The sequence below is a fragment of the Falco rusticolus genome, chromosome 7 (assembly GCF_015220075.1).
Source record: "Falco rusticolus isolate bFalRus1 chromosome 7, bFalRus1.pri, whole genome shotgun sequence".
Taxonomy (NCBI): Eukaryota; Metazoa; Chordata; class Aves; order Falconiformes; family Falconidae; genus Falco; species Falco rusticolus.
Genome location: NC_051193.1, coordinates 36,556,728 through 36,581,388, shown reverse-complemented (window position 1 = coordinate 36,581,388; position 24,661 = coordinate 36,556,728). Strand labels below are relative to the sequence as shown.

General features: G+C 43.5%; 1 protein-coding gene across 1 annotated transcript in view; it reads left to right on the top strand.

Annotated features, from left to right (window-relative positions):
- RCOR1 (REST corepressor 1) overlaps positions 1 to 14,309 on the top strand; it is an 89,925-nt gene extending 75,616 nt beyond the window's left edge. Inside the window, exons 8-12 of the mRNA XM_037394408.1 lie at positions 4,435 to 4,629; positions 5,609 to 5,686; positions 6,409 to 6,466; positions 7,007 to 7,236; positions 9,893 to 14,309. Coding sequence (XP_037250305.1) covers positions 4,435 to 4,629; positions 5,609 to 5,686; positions 6,409 to 6,466; positions 7,007 to 7,236; positions 9,893 to 9,934 — 603 coding nt within the window. The 3' untranslated portion in view covers positions 9,935 to 14,309. The remainder of the gene's footprint in view (positions 1 to 4,434; positions 4,630 to 5,608; positions 5,687 to 6,408; positions 6,467 to 7,006; positions 7,237 to 9,892) is intronic.
- Positions 14,310 to 24,661: the final 10,352 nt, after the last annotated feature.

The following is a 24,661-nucleotide window of genomic DNA, read 5'->3' as shown; positions in this document are numbered from 1 at the left end:
AAATGTTAAGATTTTACCATCCCATGGTAATGTACTATGTGAGTGTTTCTAGTCTCTTTGACTCTCTCTTTGGCTGTGTTAGCTTGAACCACCTTCAGTGATAGTTTAAATCAACCAAACTGTCTAGAGGTGGAGTCGAAGCATTTAGACCACTGAGATGGTTTGGTGGAGGGGAAATATGCCCCATAATCTGTTCTAGGTAGACTAGCAAGAGCATGTTTATCTACACCTTAGACTCTAAGGTAAATTCCTGATGTGCTGAAATCCTCAGCAACAGTCTGAGGATTTTGGTGGTACCAGGATTGTAACTACAGTGGTTGAACAGTAAAGGAGAAAGCTTTTGTGTGGCCGGTTTATTCTGTCTGGCAGAGGAGCCTTAATCCGTTATTATGCACGGAATATTTTGTCTACTTCAAATGTAGTAATTGCACCTCTCTTCAAATACTTCATTTTGAGTGGGCATAGAGTTCTGGATGAAAATAGCCACACAAATATAACAGACAGTTTTGAAAATCTGGTCTGTGATGCTTAACAGGAAACTGTACTTTTTTTCATATGTATAACCTGCTGGTTATCTGCTAATAAAAAATGCCTTGCCATTCAGCAGCAGTGTGGGTTGTACGTGCACGCTACAGGAAGATATTTACCCTAAGGCCTTCTCTCCTTGAAGTAGATCCGTAGCCTGATTTCTTGTAGCCTGATTTCTTGTAGCCTGATTTCTTGTAGCCTGATTTCTTGTAGCCTGATTTCTTGTAGCCTGATTTCTTGTAGCCTGATTTCTTGTAGCCTGATTTCTTGTAGCCTGATTTCTTGTAGCCTGATTTCTTGTAGCCTGATTTCTTGTAGCCTGATTTCTTGTAGCCTGATTTCTTGTAGCCTGATTTCTTGTAGCCTGATTTCTTGTAGCCTGATTTCTTGTAGCCTGATTTCTTGTAGCCTGATTTCTTGTAGCCTGATTTCTTGTAGCCTGATTTCTTGTAGCCTGATTTCTTGTAGCCTGATTTCTTGTAGCCTGATTTCTTGTAGCCTGATTTCTTGTAGCCTGATTTCTTGTAGCCTGATTTCTTGTAGCCTGATTTCTTGTAGCCTGATTTCTCTGCCACGCTGTCTCTCTCACTCAATTTTTTAATTTTTTCTTTAAAGGGTATATGTAGGAAGACAATACTAGAAATATTTAAAGACATGATTGCACACAGGCAGAAACTAAGTCTTAGAGCAGCTGTTTTGTCAGTCACTGTCAGTGAGATTAATTCCTCTGATAAATTACTTTGAAGGGAAATAACTGAAAGATAACAGCATTCTAGTTTGTTCTTTACCCATGCCAGGGTGCTTCCTAGACTTTCCAGAAAAGCCTGGCTGTTGCTTGCACCAAAGGAGCTGGCATCCCTGATGACTTCCTAGGAGCCAAGTGGATGTGAAGCCACTCATAGTCACCCTTACAAGAAGCTGAGTTTTCAAGCATTAGCAACACCCGAACTAGAAGGGTTCTCACTTGGCTAAGTTGCAGCTGCATACTGCAGCTCTCCAGTGTGTCTGATGGATAACTGCTACTGTCATCTCATTTCCCATTGTTTTAATAAATTTTCAAGTTTAGATTCCTCTATAAGCTCTTTGAAAGCTTGAGTCTATAAGAGAGTTCCCTTCAATCCCTTTTATTTCTTCCTTCCCTACCAGTGCTGGCTTGCTCTGCTGCAGAAGAGGGGAAGGTAGTTCTTCACCAACTTAGCTGCCTCTGTTGTAAGGCCAAACCAGGCCAGATGGCTGATAGCTATCACCAAGACATTTTTTTGTAGGAAGTCTTGTATGGGAGGGGGCTGTCTGCCCTCCTTGTCACACTAATATAGGCCATGGCACTATAATCTGAAAGACATCACCAGAACTCATGGTGCATGTGCAGTCTGGCTGTGTGTGCAACGGCGGGCAGCCTTGTGGGGGCTCTTCTGGGCTGGGATTGTACTGGTGGGTAAAACAAAGCTGACAACCTGCATAGCCTGTTCAGAGTTAATTTGGTTTGATTTTGCAGTGAACCACAGGGGCTGATTGAAAATGCTCGGGGAGAGAGCAGGTATTCAGGAGGGGATTATGTTTTCTCCTGATTGTTCTATTTCTTTTAATGACATGGTCAGATGTGCAGGGGTGGTGATGCACCCAGGACTTTTACCGTAAAGAACCTCCCTGTCCCAGCCGCACAGAGATGGTTTTTCCAGCTCTGAGACGTGTCGGTTACTGTATGACTTGCCGAGTAATACTGGGATTTCTCAGAGTATCTGAAATATCTCATCTGTTTCCTCTTTTGGGGATCATTGGAGGGGGAATCTTCCCTTTTTTTTTTTTTTTTTTTTTTACTACTTTCAGTGTTAGTGCAACTGGTCGGGTTTCCTCAGATAGTAACTCCATAATACTGAGATTGTGAAAAGAGCCGCTTTCTCTGCATCTTCCTTGTTCCTGGAAATGCCTTCCATTTCATCCTCTGCTTTTACATGGCTTGAGATAGCTTGGTTTTTTCTTCTTACACAGTGAAATCTGAGGAGGGAAACTTGTTTGTATTAAGGGCTTTGTAAGACTGAAGTGCGCTGGATAGCAGTAGCAATTTCTAAATAAACAGAGGAGCACTGCTAAATACCTGCATTTCAATTCTTTCTGCTTTTCATGAATTTATTTAATTCTTCAGAGAAATGTGTGTGGCCAGGAAAGCAAGAGTTTCCAAGACGGGGTGTTCAAATTTGTGCAAGCCTGCACGATGTCACCAGGGCATAGAGGTGTTTGGAGCTTGGAAAAAACGTTCTGCTGGAGCTCTGGCTTCTTGTCCACAACATGAAAGAGCTTCACATTCTTTGAACTGTGTAAAACAATCATTTGAAACTGCTTTCGTTTTTCCTTAACGTTGAGGCTTCTGGGATTGCAGGCATTGTGTGTTGGTCAGCCTACACCCTGAACCTGTCGTGAGGCATTATTGCATGATCCTGTGAAATTCTGCACGGAGATGAAATACGAATAAATCTGAAATATGTATCCATGTTGAATAATTTATGCAGCTCAGTTATCAATGTGCTCACTTCTGAAGCAGAGTGCAGAGCTTACCTCATTTGTTCATAGCTAAACCAGTCTGGTTTCACTACTCCCTTCTGCTAAAAGAAATAGGGTATCCATCCTGCAACAGCAATAGTTAATCTCTTGCTCCTGGGCCTTTCCTTAGGTGTCATCCCTCATGGAGTCCTTTGCACTAAAGAAGGAAAAAAAAAGGTTGAACAGGCAGTTGTCCACATTACCACTCCTGTGGCTCTGGCCAGAGCCCATACGCTGGGGTTCTCCAGCCTTCAGGAAACAGAGCCTCATGCTTACGTGGGGCTTTGTGCTCAGCCTTGTGTGGTTTAAATGCGAGCGTTCTAATGCTCACTAATTAGTAAATGCTGCAAACTCTGTAGAAGCTACATGTAACTGCAAATTAGGAGGGAAACAATAGCACCAAGCAAAGCCAATGTGTTTAAAGCTGGAAGTGATCAAGTAGAGGATTTCATATGTGTGGCCTCCCCTTGCTTTTTCTCTCTCTGCCACCCTTCTTCTATTCTGTGCTCTTGGCCAGGCTCCAGCCACTGGGTAATAAATCTTGGGTATGAGCTGCTTGTTGAAAATACCTGCTGGAAGAAATGGTTTTGGTATTAGAGAATCAGATGTGCTCTTGAAGGGTCTGTAGTATAGCGTCCTAGGTAATCTCCCTGTTAGAGGTGTGCACCTAATTCTTTGCTGTAGACAGAAGGCATAAAAATAATCGGTGCTGTGTGAAATACTCCCTTTCCCAAAAGAGCCTTAAATTTTAGTTGTGGGCAAAACTGCATCAGTTTAGTGGAACAGTTGATGTATCAGTGCTATGCAAGAAAAATCGGCTTCCAAGAAACTGCGTAATGATCTAAGAATTACTTCATAGTCACCTTGCTCCTTTATTCTTAGACTTTAAATAGATTTGGTTTATTCTTTCTTCTGTCTGACACATAGGAAAACAAGTCCCTCTGAACTCTTCTAGTTGCATTCTTCCCCTGTCTCCAAACTACTTTGTTTCTTTCTGGTGTTCAGTTAAAGCTGTGTTCAGGCCTGGTGAAGAAAGCAAGAAGAGATGTTTTGGTGTGTTTGAAAATAACCAGAATGTTTACCTACTGTAAAATTGGGTCTTTGTCTTGCAAAATGAAAATGGGCAGAGAAGACAACCAGTATCTCTGTAAACGTTGAAAGCTGCCTAGAAGAAAGGAGAGCTTTTTATAAGACAGCATTTGTATGATATGCAACTTTGAGCAAAAAAAATGTCTCCCTGTCTTTAAGCTATCTTTTTGATTCTCCAAGTTTTGATGATGGCTAAAAGTCATAGAATCACAGAATAGCTTGAGTTGGAAGGAACCTTTAGAGATCATCTGGTTTTGTAAAATGACTGCTGTTTGCCAGGTGCCGCCCACTGAAACCCTTCCTCAGGTGAAGAAGGAGAAGCACAGTACACAGGCCAAGAACAGAGCCAAGAGGAAACCTCCCAAAGGGATGTTCCTTTCCCAAGAAGACGTGGAGGCAGTTTCTGCCAACGCAACAGCTGCTACCACTGTACTCAGACAACTGGACATGGAATTAGTCTCAATCAAACGACAGGTATGAATGGATTAGTTCAAGAATAACTGCTACTTTTGGTGGTAGTGCTTGTCACGGTCTGCAAAGTTTGCAGGAATTAGTAGCTTGACAGTGATGATGCATGTCATTATGTGGCTTAATTGGCAAGCTGTTAGCCTTGTGCTGTAAACTAGTGCAGCCCTGTGTTTTATGTCTCTTAATTCTGTGGGCAAGCCTACCTTAGATATAAAGTGAAATAGGGAAAAGTCCATAGCGCTGGCCTAAAGGATCATTTGTTGGTACTTTTTCCTGCAGTTCCTTATGTTTTAACTGTGAACTTCCCTCGGACCCTGGTTTCAGCAGTATCTGATTTCCATCTGCAGCAGTTTCCTTTGCCTTTTCATATGGTACTTTTGGAACAGGCAGATTTATCTCTTTTATTCTTAGACATGCATCATCCAGACTTTCCTATGTACCTGTTGCTTCCCTGATGGATCTGCCTTTTAAGCAAATGTTTTTTAACTATCTGTTAGTAAAGACAGGTTTACTATGTGAGTCTGTTTCCTAGATCTGAACATTTTCACTGTTTTTAAAGCAGAGATCTGGCTCAAGCTTTTTATTAAACTTAATAGAATTGGTATTTTGGCCTGAAGCCTTTTTCTTGGCACTCTGGGAGAAGCAGAGCTCTCTAGCAGTCTTTGATTCATTACTTGCTATGAACGGGGCCTTTCTTCTTATGCTGGGCTTTATACAGTCCTGGAAGTTGAGGCAGTTCTTGCTCAAAAAAACTTGACACAGGATGGAATAAATTAAATGGGATCTCCTGATATGCCAGCTGCTCCTGCATTCCTTCATTCCAATATAACAAACTTTCTTTTTGGAAAAGGGAGGTTGTGAGAAAAACTGGAATGCTGAGCTTGTGAGGTTCCTGCTGGGGCTGCTGGAAAGAATACTTGTCCAAAGATGATTTTTTTAAAATTTTTTTTTAATCCTTGTTAAAGGAACGAAACTTTCTTTTCAGATTCAGAATATCAAACAGACAAACAGCGCACTCAAAGAAAAACTTGAAGGTGGTATAGAACAATACAGACTTCCAGAGGTAGGATCATTTTCTGACCTTTGTTTATTGTGGAGATAAATGCTAATCAGTGTTTACATACCAGGGCTATTTGTGTTGCCAGTATACTAGGACCAATGTCCTGTTAGTTGTCAGTGTGAATCAAGAGTGTTACCATTTTCACTGTTGTTGTGTAAGGGAAATGGGAGATGAGAAGAAAGTAAGGGTAGTGTTTAACGTGTGAAAGTGGTTTTTAAGAGAAGTACGGGTATCTCGGATATACTGTGTTTTGTCAGTGTTGTATCCATATGGCCTTGTGAGAGCGGGAGCTGCTTTGCTCTGAATGCCGAGAAATGTAGGAGAGGATGTTTATGGTCCATCTTTCTCTTGGCACTTGGTGCTTCTGCTGTTTTCTTTCCAGCTCTGGTACCTCATGCTGGAAATAATTTGACCAAGATTACAAAGGGTGTCCCTAATAAAAATAAATCGGTGCTGTGGAAGAGCGTGGCTCTTGGCTATCTGCTCAGCCTGTTCCCTATCTTTGTGTGTTACCCTGGCTTAAAGGCACAGTGTATGTCACAGGCGACTGAATGGATGCCATATGCAATTCTTTATTGAAAACATTGTTGCTACCAAAAGGAATGATATAGTTTGACAGTTAATTCCTTGTTATGTTTTTTGAGGCTTTTATGCGCTCAGATACAAGTGAAAATTGTTGCTTATGTAAAGGAAGTTACCTGATTTTTTTTTTTTTGGATGTCTAGGTCGTTCAGAAATTTAATGCACGTTGGACCACAGATGAGCAGCTTCTTGCTGTGCAAGGTATGGCACTACAAGTTCATTTGTGCTTCAGTTGGTGATAGTGAAAACTGCTGCATTTCAGTGGTGTGTTTACTTTCACTGGCTGATGAGGGATTTTGACGTTGCTGTGTACTGAGGCCCAAAGAACGGAATTGAACAAGGAAACAATATCCCCCCTTCCCCTCCCTGGACAGTATAAATTGCACCATATGAATGTTTTCAAGTAATCTGCGTGTCCAGGCTTTCAGAAAGTGAAACTCTACTGGTGTTAGTGCTGTGCTCTCTGTCTGTGTAACTTCTCAAGTTCTACAGGCAGATTTACACAGGTCTTGTAGGTTTGGCTCTGCCCATCTTTACTACACCTCTGTCATCTTCTCGTCTCCTGGGCTAGTCTTAACTGTGTCTCTTGCCCAGCTTAGACTCTTTTCCTGGATTAAAGTGAGAAAGGCTTGCAACCTTGACAGAAGTTCAGCTTCACATCCTAATGCTGTGACTTGAGCCTGATTTGCGGTCTCTGTGGAAATAACACATTGCTTTTGTTTTTCTTTTTGTTGCTTTTAGCAATCAGGAAATACGGCCGAGACTTTCAGGCAATCTCTGACGTGATTGGAAACAAATCTGTGGTGCAAGTGAAAAACTTTTTTGTAAATTATAGACGTCGTTTCAACATAGATGAAGTTCTACAGGAGTGGGAGGCAGAGCACGGCAAAGAGGAGACAAATGGAACCAATAGCCAGAAGCCTGTAAAATCCCCTGATAATTCCACTAAAATGTCTGAAGAGGAAGATGAGGTAAATCCAATTTAAAAGTCACATAAAATTCCCAATCTGAGCTCAGTTCAGATAGATGTGTGTATGTGTCTATATATATATATACTCTGCAAAAGCCATTTTTGACAATCTTCAATCTGAGCGTATTTCACTTCCTCTGGATATACAGATTCCAGTACTGATTTTTGGGAATTGGCAATTCCAGACATATATTAAAGTGGAAAGAGAACAGTTAATTTGCAGCCTTCTGACAGTATCTGTATCTCATCAGCACATGGACATTTTAATGCCTCTTGCTGCCGAAACTGTATACATCTTTATCTCACTTGGACGTTTTCCCTGCACTCAATTCTCCAAGCTGTTCTAGGTTTGGCTTTGTGGGACCCGTACAGTCTTCTGAGGCAAAGCTTGCTTTTTCATTTTTGATGATGGAGTGGTTTCACTTGGGGGAAGGGAAGAAAGCTGTAAACAAGGCGAGTGTGTGAAACTGTTCACTCTGGAATTACCTAGAGGCAAAGTTTCCTTGATTTTACAGCAGTTTCTGTGAAGACAGAAATTCTAGAAACAGCTTCTCCTTGATGGAGCTTCACGGAGTTAACACTTCTCCAAAGACAATGTGTGTTTAAAGTTAACTAAGAGACTGCAGAGTGTTTAAATATGAAAATTAGTTACAAAAATGTAATATTAACAGTCTTGCAAAAGAAAACCCCGCTAGAGGCTTGCGTGTTAAAAATGCCTGATCTAGGACTCCCTTTGGCCTAATTCTATAAGACAGCTTGGCACAAAAGCTGTATCTTCTAAATGCAAGCAGTCGACAGCGTAAGGCGAAGCTTGGTTTCACATGGACTCAAGACCTCTCAGCGTACTGTATACTTTTGTTGCCATGATTATGGTTGGCTCACTTGTACATTGCCATTCAGACGTTCAGAGAGCAGAACTTTGTTGCTTCATAAATCCTAATAATGTATTATTCAGAGATGTTTATATTTGGGGAGTAGGTCCAAAGGCATGTCAGATGAACAAAACCAAACTCAAAAACTTGTCTTCTCAGAAGGGTGTGAGTGAAATTGTCTCATTCTTCCAGAATTGAGAGGTGGAGCAAAGCAGCAATGCTACTAGTATGTAACCACCCATTTGAAAGACAGGTAGCTTGTATCGCTGCCTTTTCATGTGACCAGTAGATTTGTAGCTGTTGGCAGTGCAGAGTTTTTCTTCTCTGAGCCCTCTGAGATTCTTCCTGGCTTCAAACACACCCTTGCTCCTGAAAGTTGCAGTCAAAAAAGGGGAGTCTTACTTGAGAGAGAAAATGGTTGCAGCAGGAACTGGGGGTGTGCTGATGTTGCCAGGTGTGTGGATACTGGAGCAATGAGGGTCCCAGGCAAGTTAACAGAGGAGGGAGAGTGAAGGCATGACAGCAAAGTCTGGTAAAATGACTGGTGGAGCAGCAGGTGTGATCCCCAAACTAGTGATTGAAAATGCCCAGGCTGGCATCAAGCAAGTGCTGAATGGTGGAAAGGAGACCAAAACAATAAGCTGGTGGCAATAGTTGCAAAGCCTAGAGTAAAGGCAGCTATTGCGGGTGTCAGGCGATTTACTGTGCCCTGCAATACAGCAAGGGATTAAGGCAGAGCCCTCCTGCAGCAGGCTGACACAGGCAGGAGCCAGACAGGGTGGCAGCGAGCTGCCAGCTGTGTCATATCATGTCAGCTTTACACTAGTACCGTGTGGCTTGTGGTTCTTGATGAAGCCTGTTCTGGACAGTTGGAACTGAGTCATGGCTGGGAGGAGGAAGGTGCTGGCAGCATGGAGGCAATTTTAACTACCAAGCCTGCAGCTTTTTGTAAAAATGCACAAGGAAGGGACACAAGGGTGTCACACAGTGGACTTCTGATGGCTAACATGCTCTCTGAGCACATCAGACATTGCCTCTTAGGCTGGCTAGATATATGTGGTGCTCCTGCCTTCAGAAGTAATGTAAGCCAGTGCTGACTGGGTGCCTGTATGAGCAGTTCTGGGGCCAAAGTGAAATGTCGTTGGGATTATCGCATAAGTGATCTAGGTGGGCTAGGAGGTCCCTCCTGGTCCCTGCTGAGCTGCATAGTACTGGACAGCTGGTGCCTGCTCTTGAGAGCACTTGCACGGGTAGCCAGTCGAGTCAGGTGGACTCAGTCAGCAGAAGTCAGGAGAAAACTGCTGGCCTAACACTGAATTCCCTCAGGTGCTTTCTCCCCTGGCGTGCCTTGTCTGCCTGGCCGCCAGCCTAGTAAAAGCTTCATCAGCCCTCTGGCTGCGCTGGGCTTTCCCCTTCAGTGTGTTTTCGTAGCAAGTGGCCACAATTCCCTTTTTGTTGTTATTGTTTTTGGGGGGTTTTTTGGTTTGTTTTGGTGTGTGTGTTTGTGTTTTGTTTTTTTTTTTTTAAGGAGCGAGGTGATACTGCTGATTATAAAGCAGCCTCAGCTCCGATCTTAATTCTTGTGTGTTTACACTCCTGACAAATCCCAGTGTGGCTCAGAATCGGGGGAGCTGCTGCGATTCCTCCCGTGTGCCAGAGTTGTCTGTTTTGTCACTTTCAGTACCATGGATCTAGGGTGAAGTTTGGAGATGCAAGAAAGCCTCTATGTATATTTATTTTCAAACTAAACGTCTCCTTTTTCTCCCCCTTCCCCCTTCCCTCCAGGCTACTTCTGTTCTTGATGTCAGATATGCATCTGCTTCGTGAGAAGGTGCTGTAGCCTAGAACAATTTGTGTTGACTACTGTGTTATCCAGGATATCAGGTATTAGCAAACCTCAGACAGCCATCTGCATCATATCTGTGGACAAGCAGCTATTACCAAATAAAAAGGCAAACGCTTCCAGTCCTGTGCTACATCTGCCTTAATCTCCCCTCATTCCTCCATACTGCCTCCACTTTCTTTCAAAAGCACCCAGGTAGCTCAGCTCTCCATTTCATCAACGTCCTGCTTAAGCACGGGGATTTCTAGAACCAGTAACATCTGTCTGTAAATTTTGACCAACCTGCAAAAGAAGGAGCTCCTTAGCAGCCCCACAGTAACTCTACACGTTAGGAGTTCTTATAATACTTGGTCCGTAGGGTATAAGTACGTATTGCTGCATGGCCTTGTGGTCTCCGCTTCCTGTGTGTTCTTACGATGACACTATTATTAGTGAGCTTTCTATAAAGGAGAGGTCTGTGCACATGCCAGTGGTGTCGGGTTTGTTCTGAAATGACAGGACATGTTAACAAGCAATCTTGAGTAATGCAAAGCGATAGGAAATGTCATTTCTAAGGTTTGGTCAGTCCAAGGTTGTAGACGTAACTCACTTCTGGTTTGTGCAATTCTTTCCACTATACTTGTGTGTTCTTGCTTCATAGAAAGCTCCCTAATTGAGCGTTTTATTCCTGTATATTTTAATGGCTTTTATTTAGTGCAAAAGGGAATAAGTAACCTGAAACTGTTTGATACGCTATTTAACCCCTGGCATTCAGCATTTGCATTGTAACTTGTTAAACGAGCGCTACACAACTTTCTTTTTCCTGATCCTCTGCGGGATTAAGTCAAAACAACTTTCTCTGGTGCCTCTCCTTTCGGAATATGTGCCTTTTTACATTTGGCTACCATAGGTCACTTTCTGTCCCAGTGTCTCATTCCTCTTCAGAGCGCTGTTTGCCAAAGATATCAAACTACTTGTCCCACTGGAAGTCTGGACGAGGGTTGGACACAAAATTCAACCTTCAGGTAGTTTTTGGTCTCTCAGAAGTTTAGTGAAGAACTGGGTTAATTTCATTGGCCATTTTAACCCTTCTGAAGCACACATCGCTTTCATGTTCTGAACCAAAATATGCAATTTAAAATCTAAGAGGTGCTTTTCCAAATACTTGGTGCATGCAGCTTTCAAATCCCCAGCCCTCTGCTCGGATGACCTGTGCTGTGGCCTATCTAGCTGGCTTGAACCGGAGCTGTTCTTGAAAGTCCTGTATGAGGACTTTTTGCACCTTGAACAAGGTAGCTGCTGACTGCCGAGCAGACAGTGTTCAGAGAAGCTAGAAGCAGCAGTATTACTTCTTGTCCGGTGGAAAGCTGCAAAATAACACTAGTCACAAAGCATTTAAACATGGTTAATTTAATGATGTTGGAAGAACCACCAGGTGTCTTTGCAGGTGGAGAAAAAGGACCTTCTTTCCCTCTCTTCCTCTACAGAGGGTTCAAGCCAAGATGGCACACAGCGATGTAAGGCACCAGCCTCTCTTAACACAACCTGAAATGAGCTAGTCCGTGTCCCGGCCTGCAGCTGAGGTGCTGCAGCTCGAGTCTAGCCCTGAACTTGGTGCTGGTGTTTGGGCTGCTGGGTTGTGCCATGCTGTGTGCTGTGATGGCTCTGTTCTCTGTACCTAGGTGGGGTAGGCTAATGCCAGCTGGCTAACGGAGACAGCTGTGACACAGCTCAAGGAAAGGCAGGGGAGGCAGTAGCATCACGGACTGCCAAGGTGGTCTCCTCCTTGGGCCTTGTGTGAGGAAAGTAAATCATCACTGTAAATTGAGCAACAGCACACAGGTGAAGGAGCAGATGGGAATTTCTTAGGGCAAACCGGATGGGGTGTGGAGCCCCAAAAGGGGCTGTTCCAGCCACTTTGCAGCTGTTCCTGAGCAGCTGCATTTTGGTAGCTCCAGAGAGATCCTGTGAGGTGATGGAAGAGAGCTCTTCCCTATCTCTCTGTGTTGGAAACTTGTCGTCCCACGTTTGTGGCAGCATCTCTACAGCTGTTTATCTGCACTGGCAGCTCTGGTGGTGGCCCTTCAGATGTTCCTTCAGTCCTGTGCCAGTTGGAGTTAGTCTCTTGTGGGAAAGGACACTAGCTGTTAGCCAGTGTGAATTAGGATTAAAGACCGGGCAAATAGCACTGTGAATTCAGCTTACAGTTCTGGTGTAAAGCAATGCCGCGCATTAGGAATATTCCAGTATTAAACCTCCTGCTGGTACCAATGCATGGGGACAGGTCCTCGCCAGTGTGGGAGGGGGGTGTGAGCTTGCATCCCACTTGGTGAAACTCATCAGGAGAGGCTTCTGCTGGTGAGTTAAGTTACCTGTGAGGACTTTTCATTGGTTTTTGCCCTCAAATCTGTCCATTTTATGATCAGAAAAGTTGTGTTTTGGCTTCATCCCCAAGGGGTAGGGGAAACATGTATGATTCATGATATTAGGAAGAAAAAAGTTGTTTAATTACTTTTCAGTTGACTGCTATCTTATTGTAGTTGATACGTACAATATAATAGCACTGTATTTTAAATGTTTAGTTTTCTACATTCTTTTTAACTATGGTTTTAAATGCGATAAAATCATTTTAGCTTTTGAAAGTTTAAATGGTTTGGTCTTGATTAGGTGAAGACCCTCTCTTTTTCAAATGGGTCAAGCATTAGGTACATCAACTGGTTGCATTCTGATTGGAAGGGTCCACAAAGATAACTGCGTAAGATAGAATATTCACTTAAATTTTGTTTCTTAAACTATCAATGTGAATGTCATAATTATATATATTTTGTGGAAAATGGGAAATTATTTCTCCTAAGTATAAGTTATTGTGCAAAATATGGTATCATTAAAGAAAATGATAGTTTAAGTTTTAGTTTTAGAAATCTTAAAGATATAAAAGTGTATTGCATATGCATAAACAAATTTCATTTCTTCTATTTAATTTTTATGTAGTTGTGTAAAGTGCTAGATAACTTTTTTTCGCTTATCCATTAAAACAACCTTGTTACTTGAATATTTGTGTTTAACTGGTTTGAAACAGTGATCAATTTTTGTAATATAATCTTAACCAAGGGAAAAAAATACATGCCTCAGTTGTGCTTAACAGTATAGCAACAATGTACAATCAGATGCTTAAGACCATAGTAGCCATAACTGGTAGTGCAACCACAATGGTTGTGTCTTGATATATTTAATACCAATGGGGATAATGAATTCTTAATATATTTTTACAAGTTTGCAACCAGGAAGACCCCATTAAGTATCCACAAGAACACTTTTTTAATAGTTAATGTAAGAGTGAAACTCTTATTCTCTTCAAGCAATGTCCTGACAAACATTTTTTTCCTGTACAAATACATCCGAAACATTGTCTAATAAAATATGCTCATTGTCACTTTAAATTTCGGGTTTTATTCTCTAAATCACTAATATGCTGTTGGTATTCTTGCACACCAAATATGAGCCAAACTGTGCATTACACTAACTTGATCACTGGATTTGTGAACATAAATCTCCAAGTCAATGAAGCAAAAAACATCATAGGTTTTTCTGATATTGCGTTTTTTTCAAATCTGTATAAAATTATACATAATCCATTCAGCGATGAGTGGTCTGATATCTACTCTTTACAACAAAAAAATAAATAAAAAAATTATTAGCTCCAGCTTGTCTTCAGCAAGTCAAAATCTAGTGATCTTGTGCAATGCCCCTGAAGCAAATACTTTCTGCCACTCCCTGGATTAATGCAGCTTTTCCTGTTGATAGTAAAGCACAATTGCAGTGAAAGTTACAGTTCAGAAGATGGAAGGTCAGTATAGTCTATGCATGTTGTATAATAATGAGTGTTTACATTCATATTCTCCTAAAATAAAATTTATACTGGAGTGTATAGTATTCCATTATGTAGATTTTATCAATTTTGTTAACTGCTTATAGATTGCTTAAAAGAAGTTTTTTCAAGATTTTAAAAGATGTATAAGGTTAAGTTTGCAAATATAATGGAAATGCTGTATAGCTTTTGAAGTGATAAAATACTCATTGGGATTTTAAAGAAAGTATGTTATAATAATGCTGTTGTAAGTAATATTTTAAATGTCTTTTTTGCCTGTTTTCTATTATTCAGCACACTTACTGTGATGAATGTTCATAGCATTATAAAATTGCTTAGCCACTGAAAAGTAACATTTGGTTTTGAATTATTTTACTGTATGAGGAACTGTAGTGGGGTAAATTCCTTTGTGAAATTCTACATAATTCATTTTTCTATGATTTCCAATGTTTGCTGACATCAAATAAAATTTTTTCAAGCCATTGATGTAATAAAATACGTAGTAAAATGTGGTTCTGATATGCAATTGATCCCATGCCTTTCAGGTTTTGGTCAGGGGAACCAGCAGGGGTTGCCTGGTGCAGTTGATGCTGGTGGCCCTGGAGAAGACTGCAGCTCCTTTTTTTGGTGGTGCAGCATATTATTCCCTGCCCTGGCCATGCAGCTGCACCCTTTGCAGTTCTGCTGGCAGCTTTCCTGTTTGGGGAAGCGGTGGGACTGGGGTGCTGGCTGGTCTGGAGGGGGTAGAGCCAGACTGCAGCTGGTAGGGTGTGGATGGCGACTAGCTGACAGTGTCATTGCTGTTGCAATGAGGACTTTAAGAATAAATTGCTCTCTGCTGCATGCAAAGAGCTAGCACTTGGCCGTACAAGTTAACAAGGTCATGATCTTTGTCCTGAAACGGAAGAATTGCATTTAAAATATGTAGGAAAAGGCAACTCTTACACTTGAAGCTTAGCAGTGTGTAGATGTTTCTTTCGTAGGCGCTCAAACTGGCAGAAAATTTTGCTGGGGTTGAACCTTGGGATTTTCAGGAAGGTAATGTTTTCTGTCTTCACGTGCTGGGTGCAGCTAAGCACTAGATGCGGAAGCACAGGCAAAACGTTATAGGGTAGAAGAGGGGAAACTGCTTTGTGTTACCTTGTTACACTCAGCAGGCAGGGCACCAGCAGTGCTTTGTGACTCTGTGTTTAGCATGGGACAAATGACAAGGAGTTTTCTGCTTCGCTTGCTTGTGTTCAATGCAGCAGAAGTAATACAGCAAGGCACTGTGGTGCTTTCCAGTGCCGTAGTGTATGGAGGGCAGGAATTCCTCATGCCTTTCTGCACTGTGAAGCAAGGTGGGTCGGAGGGAGATGGCCTTAGAGTTTTGGAAGCATGGACAACATTTTTAAGCGTTGAAGGTGTTTCCTTACTGGAAAGCATCTTTGTAATTTTCCTAGTGGTAGAGAATACAGTACCAGTATTGTAAGGTAGTGATCCACTTTTAGTGGAGTAGTTCGACTTGAAGATTTTTTAGCCCTTAAGCTTCAATACAAAGCAGCCCTTCCAGCCCATGTGCCTCCCCAACCCCAAAGCAGAACAAAGAGAAACAAAAGAAAAAGAAGGAACTTCCCTCCTTTCAATCGGAGAGACTAAGCAGGTGAGGAAACTGGGACTTCCTCTGCCTGAACACCTGTGGGAATCGTCTGAGGAATCCAGAAGCAAAGGTATAGTAGTGGTAATGCTACTGTTTTTTTAAAAACACAGGTGCTACGTTTCTACTTGGCAATGGTATGTATTTGTAAATGGGAATGCAGTGTAGAATTAATGCTGAATGGAGTTAAAATGGAGTTAAAATATTTAGTATTCGTGATAGCCTGTTTCCTACATAAATTGGTATCTGATAACTTCTAGTGTTGAATTCTTAAGGCGTCAGCACTCCAGCGACTACTGTGGTGTAGACTTTAAGCTCTGGACCTTAACTAAGGGTGGGATTATGTGTATATGGGAAAACCTTCGTTTCCAGATCACATGCATTTGTCTTCCAGGCCTTTCCCATCTCTGCAAGCTGTGGAATGTGAACAATATGGCAGCACTGAGCACTTCTCCCTTGGGATAGGAGCTGCTTTGCAGGATACGATATGAGCTGGAGTTCAGGCTGAAAGCCAGTGTTGGTGCTGTTTGTGTGCAGAGATTTTAATCTAATCTCCAAATATCAGCTTTAGGAAATAACCATGTAAGTGTGGATTTTATTTCATAAGCCAACTTCCAGCCTGGAAGATACAGTGTGAAGTTTTGAGAGAGAACTGAGTATCAAACCTATTATCTCATTCCCCTCTAAAGTCTGTTCTGGCTTATCCAATCAAATCGCCTTTGAACTAATAAAAGCAAATTTAAATTCTGGTCTTGTTTTTAGTACAAAATAAAATGTGCATGTATGTACGTAAAAATAAACAAAAAAACCCCGAAGAAACAAACCAAAGAATGCCGTCCACAGCTCGGCAGAGGGCCTGCAGAAAGATTGTTTGCTTTTGCTGCAGAAGGGCTAGGGGGAGAATTACTGTAAAATATTAAGGGAACTGGTTTCTGAAGTCATCAAGCAGGGAAATCTCAAGGACAGTAGCATACGGGAGGTCTGAACTTTTATTGAAGATGGAAAAATCACCTGGAAGTTTCCCCTACTGAAAGGGGAGACGTTTGTGTGGAAGAAGGCTGCAGGCATAGCCTGCTAAGGGCAGGGACTTCTAAGATGGGGAAAAACATTGATCGGCCAAGGAGTTTACACTGGGGAGATCTGGAATGCAGAGTAAGAGAAGAACTGACACGTGTTGACTTCTGTGTGTTTCCAGCCAGAGAGAATGGTGAGGCAGAGGTTGGGATGTTTGATGTTTGTTCTGATTCTGGATGGACACTTAGTTTTCACTAAGATAGTATGGAATAAGAGACAGTGTGTGGGGGTGATGGAAATAAAACGTGCACGTGTGAACTGGGAGGAGCTTTTTCCCATCTGCACACTTTGGGGAAGCAGATGTAATTTGTCTGACACCTAGCATATGGAACTGTATGGCTTAGCAAGACCTGAAAAAGCTTTTAAAATGGAAGACAATGCTATGACTGACAACACTGAACTGATTTCTAAAAGAAAAAGATGAATAGGAGCTCTAGGCAGTTGCAGACTTGTTGATACTGCCTTGTGTATTCAAGGTGTAGAGTAAGTTGTGAAGGAAAGGGGAATTAGGTGAATTAATAAAATAGAAGAATGTGTGCAGGGTTTGCTAGAGAAAGACTTGTGCCTGACTAGTCAGTCACAAGGTACAGGATTCATCAGTGCATACGCATATCGCTGCCTGAGCTCGCTGTCCAGAACCCCTTAGAGAGAAATACGCTTTTCTAGGTTATAATTAATTCAATCCTAAATTAGATGTTGAAAACTGATCTAATGTATTACACCCTGAAAGTGCTTATTTCTCTCCTTATTGTAGATTATAGGCAGAGCCTAGGGCTCTGTCTCAGACGTGGAAGCTGGGTGTTAAGTGTGCTTGTGCCGGGGCTTCCCCCCAGGAGGGGGCAAGGACTTAGACCCCTGGCTGCAGTGCTGGGCGTCGTACTTCCAGCTAGACGAGGGAATGTTGATGCCACCCTGCTAATGCTTTGAAACGCTTCTCTGGGATGTGGTGTAGAATCCTGGTTTGTCCTCTGGAAGATGGGTCTGCCCAAGCAGATGGAAGTGGAAGTGGAAGGCACCCAGGGAGCTTGGCTTGCTCGGAAGGAGGACTGGGGATTGTGCCTGTTCTCTGCAAATGGCACCCAGGGTCACAGGTTAAGATAAAGGCAGTGCTGATGGGAGAAAAACAAAGGCTGGATTTTAGTCTGTCTGGAGCCTTAGGGAGGTGACTCTTCCAGGTTGGGGGACAAATTTCTCTGTTAATCCTAAGCTCTGAAAGTATGCGAAGGAGGTGCCGTGGTTACTGAACTGGACTCTGTATGGCAGAAGATTCTTCCCAGCTCCCCCCTTCTTGGTACAGAAGGGTATTGGGCAAGCTCTGGGTTGCCAGTTGGGTCTACCCTTAGTGCCAGCTGGATGTCTTCCTCCAGGAGAGTACTGATGTTGAATCGTAGTGATTTGTCCTGTTGGCAGGGCTGCACCTTCTGGTGGAAGGGTCTTCCAGGAGACATACCTACCTCCAACTGTATCTGTACGGTTCCCCTGCTCTGCGTGCCACCTGCAGCTGGCCAGCACGCTGCCGAGGCCGGGCAGCTTTCTGGTGTGGAGGATGAAGAGAGGTGCTCTGAGTGTGCTTGGCTGTGGATTTCGAGTATGAGCTTGCACCAGGATGAATGAAGCTGCTGGCCGACGGCTGTGTGGGTGGGAGCTGGGAAAGGAGGGCTCCCTGGAGCTGTCAGGTCTGTGCCGTGACTGTGCTCTGTGTGCTGCCTGCGCTGTGGGATGAATGGCTTTAGGATAGCAGGAGACTGAGAGATGCCCTTGGCCAAATGAAAGTTGTGTTGTGGCGCTCTGGTCTGGATTCTGCGTGTGCTCTTCTGGGTATGGAAGCTGATTCAAAGAAGACTTTACTGGCTCCAGTCACCTCGCCTACCTTGGACTGCAGCCCGCAACAGCTGGGCCACTTGCCACTGGGATGCGGTAACTGCTCCTTCTCCCAGTGCCAGCGCCAGGACCTCGCTGCTGGTGCAGGGGGCTTGGGAAGCGCTTCCATGGGAGCATTAGCAGATTCCCAGAGATTCCTCTTGTGTTTGTTCGCTTGTGTTGGCTTATCTTTTCTTCTTCCTCATGTAAGATGAATTAGGTTCCTTATAGGAAAGATTGAAGGATTCTGTTTTAATCTCAGTAGCTACTGGATGTTGAGTTTCCCCAAAGTGCAGCGTGGCATGTCCTGTAGCCTTCTCTCCATTGTTGATAACTGAATTGCTTGTCCTGCTTTCCTGTAGGAAGGGTCCCTACTCCTGCCCTGTGCTCCTTCCTTGTGAAGGAGGATCAAATCTGCTTCCTGCACAAGGTATAGTGGGAAATCTGGGACAGAGCTGGAAACTTCTGGAGCTTCTAAACGAGTATGTCCTCCTGAAGGTCCCAAATTTTCATTGCTTGTTGAAATATGCCTCTAACAGAACTAGCTCCCCTGTGGCCTGGCACCTTTTAAGTACTCTAGAAATGTAGCTGTATTGTGGGGCAGACACATGCACCTCTCGTTGGACCCCATTTCCATTCCTTTGGGCCCTGTGTCCCACCTGTTTTGAAGAGGCAGCTCAGATAAGAAGCATCATCTTTCACGAATGCTGAAAATGTTATTCCTGTGTATTTTCTATCATTTTTAGCCTTTCCAGAATAACTTTAGGGACAGCTTTTCCGATGCCAAAAGTAGCTTTGCATCTCAGATCAGTATGTTGTGCTGTTAATGTTCTCCCTTAAAAAAAATAAATTAAAACTAACCGTTAAAAAGCCCAAAACCAACCCCAAAAGCAGTTAATTGGATGTTCTCCTTTAAGCTAATTCCCTTTTGCTGCATGGCTGGTTTTTTTCCTTGCACAATCAAGTCTCACTGGTACTAATATTCTGAGAAGATAACTTTTAAGCTTAATCAAATTCCCCTTTAAAAGTATTTGCATAAAGGTTCCAGTTTCTGCAATTAATTGCAGGAGGCCCTGGGTTCAGCACCACACCGTACTCGGGAAGAAAACAATACCCTGTGTCCGTGCTCCATCACGAGCAGCCTCTCACTTTGACTTTCAATGAGTGACCCAGAACCACGGTGGGATTTAGCAGCAGAAAAATAATTTAAGAGAATTGTGCTATGTTCACAAGGAAGATAAACTGGCCAGGCAATTTGTTACGACCAATGCCTTTAGCCCAAGGCATGGATGGATGACTTCTCTTCCTCCTGGTTTTATTTTCGTGCATTGTTAGCAGTGAGTACTGGGATCTGCCCAGGGCTCCAGATTTGCAGTTCAGAATCCAGTGTCAAGAAAGAAGTTCCATAATAAATAACTATGAACTGACTTGCACCCTCACTGCCCTCAAATGTGCGCTGCCTCCGGCCTCCATAATGTGAGGTACACCAAATCCTCTTCTGCCAGCCTGCCTCTCAAGGTGCAGAGAAAACTTACAGTAAAAGGAGGAAACTTTATTTATATATATATATATATATATAAAAAAAAAAGTAAAGTTACTCATGACTCCCTAGTTTCTGCTGGGTTTCCCAAGGTATTTTTGTATTAATGCTTTACACTGCAAGTCCCCCCCACAAGGATGCCCCTGCTATAGCATTAAATAAATAGCAGGGAGCCTAATCCAAGCCTTGTGAGGTACTTTTACATAGTCTGCAGTAACAGTTAGACCAGGTGGAGAGTAAATAGCTTTATAACGTTAAAACAAATGCTGTTTTAAATGATTACCTGTCAGCCTCTCATTAGTGTCTGGGGCCAAGCAGAAACTTGACAAGGAAGGATGCGCCTTGCTAATGAAGGAGCGCGTTGGTATGCTGTGAGAAGCAGCAAGATTTCAGCAATGCTGTATCGACCTGAGAGGGCATCTAGCACCTCTGAATTGCTTCCTTGCTGGCTAGTGAACCTGTTTTGAGGACTTGGAAAAGGGAATTATGTTTCATTCAGGAAGCTTTGCTTTTTACTCTGTCCACTGGAGATGGTAATTTCCTGGATCAAACCAGTTAATCTCAAGGATTTCACCTGGAGTATGTGTTAATAAGAGGGCAGGATCTTCAAACCTGGATGTGGTCCCATTTTCTGTCTTTCTGCAACATTTTGCCTTTGCTCTGATAAGAAAAGAAAAAGTAGTCTGTAAAATGAAGCGAAGAGGGTTTGTATAATTTTTGTTACTGCTCTTGCATTTGGAGGTTGCCAAAAGGCAGTGGAGTCATCTCCGTTTTTCTTGTAAAGGTGCATTTTTTCATTTAGTAACTCAGTCTTGTTTCTGTGGCCTCTGGGATGGAGAGGTCGCACTGCTGTCTAAAGGAAAGCTGAGTAATTGAGATGGTTTTCAATGTTTTTACATTTTACTAAAAAGTGTAATGTTTGCTTAATGCCCTGTAAACACTCAGGATAATACATCTTTGTTTAAAAATTCAGAACCTACTAAAGGCTCTAAACAACTGGTGGTCACTTGAGGGGACTCTCAGCGCTGCTGCAAGTCATTAATGTGCTCATGGAGGAGGAGCAGAACTGTAATTTCTGCTAATTTCTGTCCAAACTAAGTCAGTGTTTACTTACCTGTGAGCTCAGGTAGAGAGCGCCTATATCAGTGTGAAAGCAGCAATACCTGCGGACGGGAGCTGTGGGGATGTGTCCTTCCTGTGGATAAGTTGGTCCTAGAACAATGCCTGGTTAGGGCTCGGTTTGCCAGCCTGTGGGTTTTGGGAGGTAAAACCCTTAGTTGATGTTGCACAGTTAGAGGAGCAATTATGTACTTAAGGAACAAGGCATTTCCTAATCCTTGTGATCCATGATCACCAAAGGACCCTGGAATGTCATTTTAGGCAGCGCACTCAAATAAGATGCTGTGCGTGAGCGCTGTGGTAGATGTTGTCTAGTAGCAAAGGGTTGATTTCAACTTGGATAAAACAAGCCCAGTGAAAAGTCGATGCTGGTGGGAAGGGAGGTGACTTGAGGAGCTGCATGTGGTTGTGAAGGTAGCTCTGTTGGAGGAACGTGGCAGAGGCTGAGGTCACATGTTTGAGTAGCAGACTAGGGGGATGGGTCCTTGGTTGGATGCAAGAAGCTTCTGGAGAGAGATGTCAGCGTGGACTTGCTTTCTGAAGGCCAAAGCTGTCTGATGCTACAATGGTATTGACCTTGGTGTTGGCTTGCTCCTTGGTATTTATAGCAGGTTTTTCTGGAAACTTCTAACCAGGGATCATCAAAGCACAGAAGAAAGTTGGAAGCACAAGGAGAATGTCTTGATGTTATACACATCAACAAGATAGCTGGGCTGTGCTCTAGGTACAGATAAGCGTGGGTGGCTAGAAATCAACAAAAGGTACCTTGAACCTGCGCTGAGAGTAGTGGAAGCACTGTCACAGTCTGTGGAGGTGTTGGGCCTTGGGACCTCTGCCATGGTCCACCTCTAAGACCATTCCTCGGTCATGGATGAACAGTTTGGGGTCTCTTTTCCATGGTGAGTCTGGCTGCATGTCACAAGACCCATTTTTCACAACAGTCTTTTATAGCACGTTGTTCTCCTAGAATAGCTGGAGCTTTGGAGAACACTGTCTAAATTTCTTCAGCATGTGACTATTTTTATTTTAAATGAGTTGTTTTGTAGGCAGACCTGAAGGGCCACTTGCCCGGGTGGCTCTAGCTCGGCTTGGTTTATTTTTCATATACTGATTTTTCCCATGAGATTCAGTTTGTGATTTCTGTTCAGCTGTTTAGGTGTCTTAGCTGTGAAGACAAAGTAACGTGTCATTTAAGTAAATTAGTATGTGAAAACTGTGTGTCCTGAAGTGTCTAATGCTTGCAGAAGCCTTTGGAGGCCATGTGTTTGTGGCTGGAAGCTGGGTGGTGCGTGCACGCTGCTGTCTTAGCAGCCGCTGGGGAAGAAACTGCAGACCCTGTGGGGAGGAAGGGGCAGGGAAGTGTCCTCACATTTCCTCTCTGCTCCTTCCTACCCCCTTCAGAAGAAGGTCTTTGGTGTGGGAAGGTTGGCGTGAGTCTGGATTACTGTGGCCATTCAGAGATATGGAAATCTGCTGTTAAAAATTCCCGCTGGCGAAGCTGAGGCTGCAGGAGGGTGACGGCAGAGCAGCCGGGGCGGGAGGGAAGCGGTGCAAGTCCCTGGGGGCTGGAAAGGTGGCACCAAGTGTATGTGTGCCCCAGGTGCAGGAGGAAGCTTGGAGCTCTGAGCCGACAGGATTGATTTCTGTAGGAGACGGCTTCTGGCCAGGGAGGGTGGAGAGGTGGGTTCTTCAGCCCGGGCTGTGTGGTGGGGCTAGAAATGAGCTCTTGACAAAGTCCTGGAAATGAGGCAGCAAAAAGGATATTTAATCATTAGCAGAGCTGAGTGATAGATGTGCCATGATCTTTATTGCTGTGAAACTTTGAGTTTGGTTGTCTTCCTATGCAAAGTGTTTCTCGAGCCTGTGTTCAGTGCGGGATGGCCAGGTGGCACCTACAGCCTGCACTTTGCCCGTCGGTGAAGCTCGGGGGGAGCAGTGTTCCCAGTGCCTCTGAAAAGCGATGAATCGTGTCAGATGACAACCCAAGCAATACCTTGTCCAAAGGATTGGGAACTGATTGAATAAATTATGACTCCAATGATTTATTTGGGGGTTTTCTCTGAAGAAGCGGCTAGATGAGTATAATTTGAGGGGGAGGCACAAGATGTGCTGGGATGCATGGGGGGCCCATGCATCTAGTGGTAAATGATCAGGTGGGATGAATTCTTCTAGGTTTTGAAGGCCAGAAACACACAAAACATGGCTGTGGGCCTATCAGCCCACCACTCAGACTTTATTAGCCCTAAAACATCTCGGAATCTGCCTGATGACCTCTGTGAGACCCTGTTCGGGCCCCCAGGCTGGCCGTACTTGGCGGTTCTTCTACAGCTTCTCAAGGACTTCTCTAGGTCTTCTAGTGCCTCAGTCCCACACACCCATCTCTCTAGGGATGGGTTGTAAACCCACAGCTGCCTTCTCATGTACCACGGTAGCTTCCACGCGCTGGATGTCAGCTCAACCTGCCCAGCTTTGCCAGGGGGGGTCCACACTCACGCAGGGGAGCAGGACAGCAGTGGGAGCAGGTGGCACGTGGGGAGCACGTGTGTGGCATTCGGTACCAGAGTGAAGGTTGTTCCTCTAAATCTAGCGCTGTTGGGATTGAGCTCAAGGGCCTCATCCAGCCTTCTGAGCCAAACGGTGCTGTTTACTTTGGGAGGTGATGTCTCAAGAGGACAAGCCATCATCTATGCAGGCAGTTGTGGGAGCTTACCCTAATTATCCCTTTCTGCCCTTTCGTCTCCCACACACTTCAGCAGTTCCCACCGGGTAAGGAATACCAATTTATTCATAATGACTCCGGCTTGATGTGACTGTTTCCACAGCCTTTATCATATCTCTACGCTTCCAGAACATCAGCTCTGTCACACCTGTAATTTATTCTTGAGCTGTAACGTAGCTCTTGGAAAGATGCCCAGGTTTGACTTCAAGCAACAATGAATTCACAAGGTCCCGAAGCAAGTTGCTTCAATTGTAAGTTACCTTTGCTGCCTTAATTTGCGCAGCAATCTTTTTTTTATTTATTTATTTTTTCTTTCATCCTGCCTGGTATAGCTCATTGCATCTCCTTCTGCTAGGTTAAAGACTATTATCAGACACTTCTTCCCCGCCTGGTATTTGTAGATGAGGAGGCAGCTACATCTTAGTTTTATTTTGGATAAACCAATAGGTACGTTATCAGATAGGTTCCTGCTTTATGCGTGCATTGAAGATGCTCTGAGAGTCGGGAAACCTGTTTAACCTGATCCTAATTTACAAGGTTTCTTTTCACAAAAGGCAATTTCCTCTCTTTGTGTCTGTCCTTGTTTGTTGGCTACAACTTGCATGAGAAATAAACGTGTGGCTGCGTTACCTCTTTGAGGAACCTGGCAAGAGCCTGTCTCCCAGCATGGTGGAGGATGCTGAGTGCAGAAAGTGATTAAATGTTTGTCTAGCAAGCAGAGCAGTGTGTTTAGCTGCCTGGAGGAAAAGCAGGCTTGTGGGACTGGAGCTAAGCTCATTCATTTTCTGATCCCTGAACTAATCTAACGGAAAAAACTAAATACAAAATGAGAGCAACTCTGCAGTCTCTGCAACTCTCTCACTAATTGGCAGGGTCCAGGCAAGAGGCCCCAGGTGTTAAAAGAAGTCCCTGTGAG